General features: G+C 40.8%; 1 protein-coding gene across 1 annotated transcript in view; it reads right to left on the bottom strand.

The window, feature by feature from the left end:
- The window catches only part of LOC126470569 (endosome/lysosome-associated apoptosis and autophagy regulator family member 2-like), a 221,996-nt gene that overhangs the window by 26,056 nt on the left and 181,362 nt on the right, over positions 1–14,578 (bottom strand). Inside the window, exons 12-13 of the mRNA XM_050098515.1 lie at positions 4,741–4,943; positions 4,467–4,652 (exon numbers count right to left, since the gene is read on the bottom strand). Coding sequence (XP_049954472.1) covers positions 4,467–4,652; positions 4,741–4,943 — 389 coding nt within the window. The remainder of the gene's footprint in view (positions 1–4,466; positions 4,653–4,740; positions 4,944–14,578) is intronic.

Below are 14,578 nucleotides of genomic sequence, written 5' to 3'. Positions count from 1 at the left end.
GTCACATGTTACACTTTACAAAAGTCGTGGTTTTGAGCAGTCTGTGACTAAAATGTTTACATTGACAGTATTGGAGAGAATTTTGTATGTTCCTGCTTTTATTGCTCTGCTTTGACATACAACTAGTATCTGTTGGGTTTCAATTGCTTTACTTCCCATCTATCTTTAGGTACTAACTGAAAATGTTTCCATAGATGTCAAAATGTAAACATCTTGCTGGAATGCTGAAACATAAGGAACTCACTATGCAGGATGTATGGTGGACCCATGAAATGTCTTATGAAGAAAGTAACCCAGACTGGCAGAGCAACTACATTTGATAGCATGTCACTATTTCATGTCCTCGAAAAAAAGCATCGAGAAAACTTAGAGGAGACAAAGTGTTAAGAAAGCAACTAATTACAAACTTTGTACTCCCAAAAAGACGAGATGGAGTGACTTTCATGGGGATTTTACAGGTAAAGAAAAAACGAAACTCAAGAAAATCTGTCAGAGTATGATGAACGCTTTCTCACTTGCAACTGGTGAAAGAATGGGATGTGACAGATGAAACAATTGACAGATAGGAAAACTGCAGTTGTCAGGTACAGTGAACAATTCAAGCCTATCAAAAGTCATTATTCTAGAGGAAAAAATTTCATCACCAATATTTGACCAGTGAGTTAAATATGAAAGTAATGTGTGAAATGTTCTATCACAAATATTGTTATCTGGACATAACATATGACTACTACCAGACAACATTCTGCAATAATTTTAATATTGGCTTCAGAGTGCCTTATGTTTACACATGCTCCACATGCTCGTTCCTACAAAAAAGGATTTCCTTGAAAGATTGATCAATTGAAAAGAAAAATTTGTAACATCAGCTCACAGCTCACAAAATTCAGGGTGATGTCTTTTATGAAAGACTGAAGGAAGACGTCAATGGTCAAGTTATTTTAAGTTATGACTGCCAGAAGAATTTAGTTCTTCCAAATATCCCAAATCAGGTTGGACATTATTCAAGACAGGTGTACTGATATAACTGCACAGTTTGGCAAGGCTACTCTACAAGCACTCAGATGAAAGAAAATGTGACCTTGTACATTTGGCTGGAGAATGAGTTTGTGAGGGGGTTGAACCAGATAGCTTCATCACTTTGTCATCAGCTGCTTCACATTGATTTTGATGGTGTCACCAAAATTACGCTCTTTTCAGACAAATATGGTGGGCAAAATAAGAATATGACAATGATTGGGACATTGATATATTGGTCCCTGTATGATGCTCCAGTACATGTAGAAAGCATTGAAGTGTGGTTTCCAATCATTGGTCATTCGTTTATACCCCCACAATAGAGTTTTCGGAAACATGGAGAGAAAATTTTCCCGAGTGAGTGTAATTGAAAATCCTACAGTCTATCCCAGCACAATGGAGAAATTTGCCACAGTAGTGCCCTTGGGAACAGATAACTGCAAAGTGAGAAGCTTGAAGAAACTTGCCGATGATGTCATCAGAGTTTCTGGCTCTTGGGACATCCAGTTAAAAAAGAAAAGTAAGGCTGAAATCTCTTTCCAAAGAGGAAAATATTTCATAAGAAACTCTTCTTTATGAGGTTCCAAAAGGGGTCCCATTGAAAAAAGGTAAAATTGTGGATGTCAAGCTGCTCCTAGCACTTCACTAGGAAGAGACATGACTAAAGAGGGAAAAGTTACCTACACTGAAGCTTTTGAGCAGTAGGATCTCATGGAAACGGGCAAAAATCAAAACAGTGAGGCTGAAGAGGTTGACTTTGAGCTTTTGGATGAGGATGATTCCCCAAACATTAAGTCTGAATTGAATGATTAAGACTGACTAGATTATTACTGTACCTTGTAATATTTCAAGTTTCATATTTTTATGTAAAGGTTTAAACCTCTTTAAGGATTTAAAACAAGATGACACTTCAGCATTATATTCATTTAAACTTCTCCATTTTGCATTATTTTTAAATACTACTCTCATCTACTGTACTTCCCAACATAGCCAGATATGCAATTGAATTACTTTTTTGACTGGTTTTGCAACCAGCTGCATTTACATCACAGCTGTCAATGCAGTTGCAAAAGCAGCCAACTCAACCATTCAGTTGCAAAATGGGCTAAACATAAATTTATAAAAATAATAATTTATCAGTTTATGTAGGATTGTAGAGACATTCATCATTAGGTCACTATGTTTTTCCTTTTTATTGAGAAAATAACTAACTTTGTAACACTGCTGTGAGAGTGAGGGTACATCTTTCTACTTTTCCCCAAAGTCTTTTAACATCGACTTAACCATATTTGTACCGTACCTGGCCTACCATTTGTCAGTGCATATTGCTGAACCTCATCTCATCAAAAATTGTTACAATTAAACAGGCACAAAACCCTGAGTATCAAATAAGCTCAGAGATGCAGAGATCTTTTTATAAAGTGAAAAATACCCAAAAATCTGGAAGAAGACAGTTTCAGCAGTGACAAACTAATTTTTTGGAGCTGGTTTTGATTTTAAGCTACAGATTCTCATAACAGGTACCTGTGAATTACAGGAATTGTTGAGGAATATTTCAACAGCAATCCTTAACCTTACAATGACATTTGCTGGTCATCAAAACGCAATACTCATACATGTTTACAGCTACCTCAATAGATCAAATAACTTGATTAGAGGCATACTTGGGATTGATGAATAATCTTTGTATATCTTGCTTCAGTTGATTGAAGAGTGCATTTAGAGTGCATTCAGTACGATCTGATAGAGATCCTTACTGAAGTACCTATTCTCATGACTAAACTTGTGTATCCACAGACTCCACCATTACTTGTGGAAAATACTCCACACTAAGCCATTGTATCAGGTACGTCTACTAAATCAGAAGATTGCAAAAATTATAATCTCAGTTCTACACTGATGACATACAGGAATAATATATAGTGCAATAGGAAGTAACACAAAACAGCATGCATGTGGGAAAGCATTACTTGTGAAAGTCACAATATTTTAGAAAGCACAGTAAACAGAATATACACTGAAGGCTCAAAGAATGCCTCCACCACAAGTATTCAAAATTACTGTCCTTGTGGGCAAAGCTGCTGTACATTGTTTTGATGGTATAGCTTCCCCTAGGCAATTTTTAACCACACAGAAATCAGCCAATATTGCTATACAAATTTAGATTTTGTTTATGAAATATATCTGCATCAAATGTAGTAGTATCATTTTGTTGGAGGAGGACACACAGCTTCATCAGTATTCACAATTATTCAGAATTGAAACTTCCAGTAGAGAAACATTACAAAATCTCTTTCTGAATGTCTTACGTGTTGCAGCATTAGAAAATTGCAGCGAAATGCAGGAAGATCTGCAGCAGATAGGCACTTGGAGCATGGAGTGGCAACTGACCCTTAACATAGACAAATGTAATGTATTGCAAATACATAGAAAGAAGGATCCTTTATTGTATGATCATATGATAGCGGAACAAACACTGGTTGCAGTTACTTCTGTAAAATATCTGGGAGTATGCATGTGGAACGATTTGAAGTTGAATGATCATATAAAATTAATTGTTGGTAAGGTGGGTGCCAGGTTGACATTCATTGGGAGAGTCCTTAGAAAATGTAGTCCATCAACAAAGGAGGTGGCTTACAAAACACTCATTCGACCTATACTTGAGTATTGCTCATCAGTGTGGGATCCATACCAGGTCGGGTTGACAGAGGAGATACAGAAGATCCAAAGAAGAGTGGTGCGTTTCGTCACAGGGTTATTTGGTAACCGTGATAGCATTACGGGGACGTTCAGCAAACTCAAGTGGCAGACTCTGCAAGAGAGGTGCTCTGCATTGCAATGTAGTTTGCTGTCCAGGTTTCGAGAGGGTGCGTTTCTGGATGAGGTATCTAATATATTGCTTCCCCCTACTTATACCTCCCGAGGAGATCACGCATGTAAAATTAGAGAGATTCGAGAGCGCACGGAGACTTTCCGGCAGTCGTTCTTCCTGCAAACCATACGCGACTGGAACAGGAAAGGGAGGTAATGACAATGGCACGTAAAGTGCCCTCTGCCACACACCATTAGGTGGCTTGCAGAGTATAAATGTAGATGTAGATGTACTCAATCTCATTCTTATTTTGAGATGTAGATACACTTCCATGGGTACTGTTTATTACAGGAACCTTTAAAAAGTAAGCAGTTTCAAGTGGAAAACATCAAACATCCTTCAAATGTGTACGGGGATAAAAAAAAATGATTATGTTCTATCAGCAATGATGTATTATACTTCTAATGAAAAACATTCAGTATACAAACTGGGGCTACAATGAAAAGTGGACATTCCTTTTTGATCAGGTTATGACTTCTGTGCTCTGTAAATGTGAAAGTGGAATTTATTATGTGCATAACCCAAACAGGTTCAAATATTTAAACTTTTAGGAATAAAATACAGATATAAACATTACCTATAATCTTTTTCTGTGCACACTGGGCAAGCTGCAGCACTTGACCACAAGAAACTGAAATTACAGCCATCACATGTTCCATCAGGACATTTCTTTGGTAAAGTTATTGTTCCACTTCCTTTCTCATCTGGTGCACACAGTAAGGTAATTACTGTCTTCCGTCCTTGGGGGCAAGAGCGAGTAGCACTGAAAATTGTTTTAAAGTTTTGTCATTTACTGTACATCAAATAAAATATTTGGTTGTTCAAAGCAATATCATCCAGTCATTACTTACAGTGGTGTTGAATAATAAAAATGCAGCCCATCCTGAAAACCAACATCAGAAAACTCATAAATAAAATCCACATTCATAAATGTGTTACTTCTAGTAACACCAACAAGTTCATCACCCAGTGTCACTGATTGTGTAGACAAAACAAGGTCTTCTTCAGCCCACTGACTGGGAACAATTGTTGTTCGACAGATTAATGATTTCACCTGTAACAAAAAATTATGAACTAATTCTCTTGATTCCAGTTGTAGTAATTAGTAATTCCCTAGAGTTCTGACTTATACTATTTCTTAGTATGGTAATATTGTTCTCATACATTTGTCATGGTTTGCATTTAGTATTACATTTTAGCATTAAAATATGACCTAAATGATCTGAGAGATGATCATTTATAATGTCTACTGAGATGATGTGGTCATAATTTGTTACAACATTATCTACTGAACTATTGCATGCATTGTTAACTATTCTAGTGTGTGTTAGTTCAAATAGATCTTCTGCCTCATCATAAGATAGGACACTATCTGTAAACTGATATTGTAAACCAATTCATTTTATGATAGTGTTGATGTTCAGATTTCTGAGTATGAAGAGATTTACACTTCTATGACCTGATGTTAATTTACTCAAAACCCCATCATGTGACTTCAGGAAAACATCAAAATTTCACATAGTAATCTATATATACACATATAACAAAGAAAGGAAAAGAGCAAAATATGAATTTGAGCAGTGCAGTTTTCAACTTTTTGCCAAAACAAAATTTGTTCTCCCACAGTACTTCTTCTGTAGTTGTTATAAGCTTACTTTTTTTCAAGTAAATTTCAACACCATCACATTTATTATGTGTTCTGCAGTGAGGTATTGCTAGGTTATAGCTTTCTAATTGGAAATAATAAATGTGATTTACTGAGTTCTGGTATTCGGCATTATCATTAGCACTGAAAAGGCATATGTTTCCACACTGTTTGGCAAATCTTCATCAATGATTTGGCATTACACTGATCTTTCCAGTCACAGAATAGAGGGTTCTGCTGAGCCTACATATACAGTATCTCTCAAAAATTGTAATCGTCACTCAGTGGTACACTGTTCCCCGTATGCTAGAGGTTTGGATTCATTTTGGTCATCTTTTCTATCTGTGGAAATTTTTAGAAATATTAGTATAATTTCATGCCACATTCTGAATTTAAGTTACACTTGCACATGTGTATGCATAGCTATACATACCCTTTATTCAGATTATTGCAATTAAGGATTGAATTAATAAAGCTATCTGAAGATGCTATCATTTAGTTAAAACCATTTATAAATAATGGTGTCCATGTGAGGGCACTATGAAAAAGATGTTATACAAAATGACACTTTGTTTTTCTTTTTGCTAATCATGGTTAATATGTATGTCTTTTCGTTGTTCATGTTGAAGATTGCCATTAAAGCTTGTGATGGATGTTTATTTATGTCTCTTAAATGCTAAACGCATTTGTGATCAGTTACTAATATGCTGTCAATAAGTTAAATGTTGTCGGCTGGTCATCATTTTCAGACACATTGTTTATTATACTCTATGTAGAACCTAGAATCATCCAGAAAATTTTTCCTTGCAATACTTAATAATACAAGGTGGTTCAAAAAGAAAGAACCGATTTCAGTTGTTTATTACTGACAAGTTATGAAAGATAGAAACATATTGTGCATATCACTGCATAGAGGAAGCTTCAAAGTTTTATGTTTGCATGGACCTCACCATACACTCAAAATGAGCACCATGCATTGCTTGAGAAACATCAAAATATAGTACAATTTATTCCACACATAAATCAACCGCTTCCTGTTTACTGAATCAACAGAGTCAACAGTTCGTTTTCTTAGCTCTTGAAGAGTAGGTGTCATAGGTGAGATGGAAGAAAATCACAAAGTGTGACATCTGGTGACCTGGGAAGCAAAAAGCAGTGAACAAGATCTTGTTGTCCATGTCTTTCAATCCAACATTGCAGGATGATGTTATTAAGACAATGCTACACCTCAAGGTGAAAGTGAGGCAGGGTGCCATCATGCATAAAAATGAAATCACTGCAACCTTTGTAAATCTGGAAACAACCAACACTGCAGCATGTCAAATTATGACATTCCTGTCAGGAAAGTCTCTTTCATATTCAAAGATGATACCAGGATTTCGTGGCCCCGAATTCTTATGATGGTTTACTTCACCCAAGAGGTGAAATGCCAATTCATTCAGAAAGTGAGTTGTTCTAAAACAGTGTCCTCTGCCATATCCTGCAGAACTGAAATGCAAAATTTATATATTCTGTGATTCTCAATGGGATGCAATTGATGCAGTAACTGTAACTTATAATGCTTCATATGCAGGTGTCACTTCAGAAGATGCCACACTTAGATTAGATTAGATTAGATTAATACTTGTTCGATAGATTATGAATACGACACTTCGTAATGATGTGGAACGTGTCAGGTTAATAAAAGATGTCTGTACAAGATATTACATTACACAAAATATTGCATGACACTAATGTTTAAGTTGGATTTTTTTCCCCTCCCTTAATTTATATCTAAAAATTCAGCCAATGAGTAGAAGGAGTTGTCATCTAGAAATTCTTTTAATTTATTTTTAAATGTTGGTTGGCTATCTGTCAGGCTTTTTATGCTGTTTGGTAGGTGACCAAAGACTTTTGTGGCAGCATAATTTACCCCTTTCTGTGCCAAAGTCAGATTTAACCCTGCATAGTGAAGATCATCCTTTCTCCTGGTGTTATAGCTATGCACACTGCTATTTCCTTTGAACTGGGTTGGATTACTAACAACAAATTTCATAAGTGAATATATATATACTGTGAGGTTACTGTGAGGATCCCTAGATCCTTAAATAGATGTCTGCAGGATGACCGTGGGTGGGCACCAGCAATTATTCTGATTACACGTTTTTGAGCAATGAATACTTTTCTACTCAACGATGAATTATCCCAGAATATGATGCCATATGAAAGCAGTGAATGAAAGTAGGCATAGTAAGCTAATTTAGTGAGATTCTTAGCACTAAAATTTGCAATAACCCTAATGGCATACGTAGCTGAACTCGAGACGTTTCAGCAGACCATCAATGTGTTGCTTCCAGTTTAACCTCTCATCAATGGACACACCTAAAAATTTTGAAAATTCTACCTTAGCTACAGACTTCTGTTCAAAGTCTATATTTATTACTGGAGTTGTGCCATTTACTGTACGGAATTGTATATACCATGTTTTATCAAAATTTGAAGAGAGTCCGCTTGCTGAGAACCACTTAATAATTTTGTGAAAAACATAATTTACAATTACATCATTTAGTTCTTGGTTTTTGGATGTTATTACTATACTTGTATCATCAGCAAAAAGAACTAACTTTGCATCTTCATCAATGTGGAATGGTAAGTCATTAACGTATATCAAGAACAGTAAAGGACCTAAGACCGAACCCTGTGGGACCCCGTACCTGATTAGCCCCCAGTTTGAGGAATCAGCTGTTGTTTTAACATTACATGAACCACTTATTTCAACTTTCTGCATTCTTACAGCTAAGTATGAATTAAACCATTTGTGCACTGCCCCTCTCAAACCATAATGATTTAGCTTATCTAAAAGAAGTCCATGATTTACACAATCAAAGGCCTTTGAGAGATCACAAAAAATACCAATGGGTGATGTCCGGTTATTCAGAGCATTTAATATTTGATCAGTGAAAGCGTATATAGCATTTTCTGTTGAAAAGCATTTCTGAAAACCAAACTGACATTTTGTTAGTACTTTATTTTTACAAATATGGGAGGCAACTCTTGAATACATTACTTTCTCAAAAATTTTTGATAGAGCTGTCAGAAGAGAGATTGGGTGGTGGTTGTTGACATCCGATGTATCCCCCTTTTCATGCAATGGTTTTACAATGGCATATTTCAGTCTATCGGGGAAAACACCCTGCTCCAAAGAGCTATTACATACGTGGCTGAGAATCCTACTTATCTGTGGGGAACAAGCTTTCAGTACCTTGCTGGAAATGCCATCAATTCCGTAAGAGCTTTTACTTTTCAGTGAGTTTATTATTTTACTGATTTCAGAGGGAGAGGTTGGTGGAAATACAGTTGTTTCAAACTGCACAGGTATGGCCTCTTCTATTAGTAGCCTTGCCTCTTCTAGTGAAGATCTAGATCCTATTTTCTCCACAACATTTAAAAAATGATTATTGAAAATATTTTCAATTTGTGATTGTTTGTTAGTACACTTGTCATTCAGTTTTATGGCACCAAAGTCTTCCTGTGCTCTTGGTTGCCCTGTTTCCCTTTCAATAATATTCCAAATTGCTTTAATTTTATTATCAGAGTTACTGATCTCAGACATGATACACATGCTTCTGGACTTTTTAATAACTTTTCTTAGTACCGCACAATAGTTTTTATAATATTGAACAATTTCGGGGTCAATATTCCCTCTTGCTGTTAGATACAGTTCTCTTTTACGGTTGCAAGAATTCTTATTCCTTTAGTTAGCCAAGGTTTTTTGTATGTTTTCTTGGAATTATGTTTAACTATTTTCTTGGGAAAACAATTTTCAAATACGCTTAAAAATGTATCGTGAAATAAGTTATATTTCAAGTTTGCATCGGGTTCCTTATACACTTCATCCCAGTCTAGCTGCTGGAGGCTTTCCCTAAAGTTTGCAATATTTATATTGTTAATTGAATGCACTGCTTTGAAATTCTGATTTGGTATACTGCATGGAGCTATGTCATGTACTGTAACTAGCTGTGCACCATGATCTGAAAGACCATTCGCAACAGGATAAGCATTTACGTCCTTAAACTTATCTTGGTGCATAAAAAAGTTATCTACCAATGTCCTGCTGTTCTTTGTTATCCGAGTAGGAAAATCAATGATGGAGCTCAAATTGAAAGAACTGAGTAATACTACAAGGTCATTCATCCTATTACACTCCTTCAGGGAATCAACATCGAAATCCCCACAAATGATAATTTGCCTCGCCCTGTCTGACAGATAGCGCAACAAAGCATCCAAGTTTTCTAGAAATAGCTGGAAATTCCCTGAGGGGGCCCTATATACTGTTACAATTATGAAAGTGCCATCGTTTAGTTTTAGTTCTGTTGTGACAGTGCCACGACATATAACAGTGCCGCCACGACAGTACGTGCAAATGGCGATAGAGGCGCTCCGCAACTCGGCTGAGCGCAGGAGCACCACCTAGCTACGAATGGCGCCGGCCGCATGTCACGGCACGGCAGTCGAATAAGAGATACTGAGTTGTTGTCATGTAACGAGCTACTGTTCCTAAGTGAGTGTGTTTGAATATCCACGCAATTATTGGTGATTAAAGGTTATAACACTTTTTGGTGATGAGGATGGGATATTTTCACTGGGTTGTGGATTTGTGTGTTCGTGATGGGGCAGACATGGAACAGCTTATGCAAGCGCTCATTGAACAACAAACACAGCTGACGGCTGCTATTCAGGAACAACAAACACAGTTGACGGCTGCTATTCAGGCGTTGTTGACATCGCTTACTCATCGTCTGTCTTGCTCTTCTCCGCCTCCATTCCCTCCTTACGATGAGGCCGCTGAAGACTGAGAGGCGTATGAGAAGCGTTTGCGGCAACACTTCTTGGCTCTCGGCGTTGTCGACGCTCCTATGTGTAAGTTGTTATTTCTATCTTGGATTTTCCCACGGATCTATCAGCTGCTATCTCAGTTAGACCATCTGCGGGAACCTGCCTCTCTGTCCTTCCAAGAAATGTGTGACTTATTGTCTAACTATTACCAAAAAGACACCCACATCGTTGCCATCTGTGTAGCATTCTTCCGGTGTCGTAGACAGCCCCATCAATCTTACCGGCCTTGGATGGCGGAACTACACAGTCTGAGTAGGAAATTTCAGTTTCTCACGGACACTCATCATGAGTCTTATGCTGATTCAATGGTTAGGGATGCTATTCTATGGCTTGCTCCTGATAAAGAAGTTCGGCAACGTGCCCTACAACTGCCAAACCCGTCGTTGTCGGAAGTTCTAAGCATCGCTCAATCCTTTGAAGTGTCTCACGCTGCTGGCACGGAAATAGACGCGTGGTGTGATGTAGGCGCTGTACAGTCAACTTTCGACACGGACAATTTGCCTGTTTCACAGGAGAACGAAGATTTGGCGGCGGTTCACTCTCGTAAACAGCGTCGCATTGGGCCACAATGCTCGCAGCGAAAACAGCAACCACAGAAGCAGGTTCGTTCCGCACTTCCTTCTTGTCCACGTTGTTTTGTACAACATGACAGGGCCGTGTGTCCAAAACGTTGGGCCACGTGTAATTCATGTAGGGAAAAAGGCCACATTGCTTCTGTGTGTCAGTCCCCTAAAGTTCCTGTGGATGAGGACGAGGCATCGGACATGGACGTTAACTGTGTGCTTTCTCAAACAAATAAGTTGTTTGTTACTGTTTGTGTTCTGAATAAAGACATTTGCATGCAAGGGGACACTGGCTCTGCAGTAACTCTCATGAATTCTCGCACGTATTTGGAGTTGGGCTCCCCTCCCTTGCCTCCTGTTACGCAAAATCTGAGAACTTATAATAAACAGAAAATTCCTGTCATTGGCCAATTTGATGCTTCCAATGCCTACAAGTCTGTTGTTAGACCCCTCACGTTTTATGTGGTGGATCATGCGAGCGCTGAAAACCTGTTCAGTTATGATGATTTCCAGTTGTTTGGGTTCTCCATTGATGATGATGTGCACCTCATATCTGAGGATATTCCGTATCAACAGCTGGAGGGATTGTGTTCTGAATTTTCGTCTGTGTTCTCTGCTGGTCTGGGTCGTGCCAAGGAGTTTGAAGCCCACATTACTCTTAAACCTACAGCTCGCCCTAAGTTTTTCCAGGCACCCCCTATTCTGGTAGCGTTGCATGCACCTGTCAAGGCTGAGATAGACAGGTTAACAGCTTCAGGGATTCTCCTTCCTGTTACCTCCAGCGAATGGGCATCGCCAATCGTGGTGGTTTCTAAACCAAACGGGAGTCTGCGATTGTGTGGTGATTTTAAAGCCACTGTCAATGCTCAGAGCCTCATTGACACTTATCCTCTTCCCCGTTCTGAGGAGTTATTTACCAAGCTCGCCGGGGGCCAGTTCTTTTCCAAACTTGACTTATCGGAGGCGTACCATCAGTTGCCGTTGGATGCTTCTTCCAAGGAATTTCTCGTCATCAACACTCCTTGTGGGTTGTATCAGTACCAGCGGTTATCATTTGGTGCCGCTAGCGTGTCGGCCATTCTTCAACGGTTTTTGGAACAGCTCATGGCTTCCGTTCCGGGCTGCATAAACTATCTGGATGACATTGTTGTCATGTGGGCCTCCACTGAGGAGCACCTTCACAATTTGCATTCACTGTTTCAGGTTTTGCATTCAGCTGGGTTGAGGTGCAATCTGGACAAGCCACAGTTCTTCCAACGATCCATTGTGTATCTTGGTTTCCACTTGTCACGTGAGGGTATACGTCCTATATGTCAGCACGTTGTGGCCATTAACGCTCTACCCCGGCCACCTACGTTCAAAGAACTTCAGGCGTTTCTAGGCAAGATTGCTTATTATCACAAATTCATTCCATCCGCGGCAGCGGTAGCTCATCCTCTGCATCAGCTGTTACACAAAAACATCCCTTTCTGTTGGTCCGACGAGTGTGAGCAGGCTTTTGTCCGCCTGAAGGCTCATTTGCAGTCGTCGCCTTGTCTTGCCACATTCCGTCCGGGTCAGCACTTAGTTCTGGCGCCTGACGTGTCACAGTATGGCCTATGGGCTGTTCTTGCCCATCGGTATGAGGATGGGTCGGAACGACTCATCGCCTATGCTTCCAAGACCCTCAACAATGCGCAACGGCGTTACTCTCAAATCGAAAAGGAGGCGCTCGCTATCATTTATGCTCTAAAAAAGTTCAGCGCTTTTTGTATGGTTCTAAGTTTCACCTCATCACCGACCACAGGCCGCTGGTCTCTCTGTTCAGCCCATTGGCGTCGCTTCCGGATAAGGCAGCTCAACGCCTGTAACATTGGGCCTTATACTTGTCTCGCTTTCACTATGAGATTCACTATTGCCCCATGGGCCAGCATACCAACACTGACGCATTATCGCGATTGCCGATGGGCCCCGACCCGGTTTTCGATCGTGATGAGGAAGAACGTCGTGCGGTCGAGGGTTTTCCCCTTACAGGTTCGCAGGTCATGTCGGCTACTGCGCGGGACCTGGTCCTGCGTCAGGTGATCGGTTTTGTTCAACAGGGTTGGCCGGACAGGACCAAGGGCCGGGCATCGGATCCCCTTCGCAACTACCATGCCTTGCTCTTTTGTCTGTCTGTCTGTGATGGTGTTGTTCTTCTGGCCACGGATGGCGCATCTCCACGAGTCATGGTGCCAGCCTCTCTTCACAAAGATGTTCTCAAACTGTTGCATGAAGGCCATTGGGGTATTTCTCAGACTAAGTCCCTGGCCCACAGGCGCATTTATTGGCCTGGTATTGATTTGGACATCGCCCACATGGTTGCTGCATGTGGTCAGTGTGCTCAACAACTGGCTGCACCTCGTACAATGCCCTCTCCGTGGCCTGATCCGGATCAGCCACGGGAACGGGTGCATGCTGACTTTGCCGGCCCTTTCCTGGGTACTTATTGGCTACTGTTGATTGTTCAATGTCTATCGCCCACCACTGCGGCAATGACGCTGGCTTTGTCCAAAATCTTTGCGCTAGAAGGTCTTCCATCTATGATCGTCACGGACAATGGCCCTCAGTTCTCTTCGCAAGCCTTCCATGATTTTTGTACTGGACAAGGGATTCATCATGTTACAGCACCGCCCTTCCATCGGCAATTGAATGGGGAGGTCGAGCGCCTTGTCCGCACTTTCAAAAGCCAGATTAAAAAATTCCTTAGTGATTTTTCCACAGATGACGCTCTGCTGCAATTTCTGAGTTCTTATCACTTCACACCTCTGGGTAATCGCAGCCCTGCTGAACTCCTGCATGGCCACCAACCACGCACTCTACTGCACCTGCTTCACCCTGTCAGGCCTGGTGCTGTGTCCCCTAGTGCGGGAGAGTACTCGGTGGGCCCCGACGTGTGGGCACGAGACTATCGATCTCGCCCTAAATGGATTCCAGGGGTGGTCAAGGCTCTTCGCAGCCGCCGGCTTTGTGAAATACGTACAGACGACAGCATGGTTGTTTGCCATTACGACCAGATGCGTCCACGAGTGGTGGCCACGCCAGTGCCACCGCCTCTTCCTTCGCCTCCACCAGCCCGAGAAGCCAGTCCTGTTGCTGCTGCCGATCTACCGTACGTGTTGATGCAGCCGACGTCGCTACCGCTCCTGAGTACGCCGGAACCAGCCCCAGTCACGACGCCGCCTTCTCTGGGACCCATCTCGCTAGAGCACACCCCCAGGTCCACGACAGCTATGGATGCTGCTCCGGAGTTTTCACCCATCATCTCGTCCAGGAAGCACGTTCCACGCACGAGCTTCCATCCTGTACATTTTCGACCATACTCTCATGTCTCTCCGCAGGATCTTCTCGGGGCCTCACAAGAGGTCATGGATGTCTCCGCACTGTCCATGTCTCCAAGGAAGTTAGTGTTTTTTTTTTTTTTTTTTTTCCAAGGGGGGAAAAGTGTTGTGACAGTGCCACGACATTTAACAGTGCCGCCACGACAGTACGTGCAAACGGCGATAGAGGGGCTCCGCAACTTGGCTGAGCGCGGGAGCGCCACCTAGCTACGAACAGTGCCAGCCGCATGTCACGGCATGGCAGTCG

Source organism: Schistocerca serialis, chromosome 3, assembly GCF_023864345.2.
Source record: "Schistocerca serialis cubense isolate TAMUIC-IGC-003099 chromosome 3, iqSchSeri2.2, whole genome shotgun sequence".
Lineage (NCBI taxonomy): Eukaryota > Metazoa > Arthropoda > Insecta > Orthoptera > Acrididae > Schistocerca > Schistocerca serialis.
This window is presented reverse-complemented; position numbering and strand designations above follow the sequence as displayed.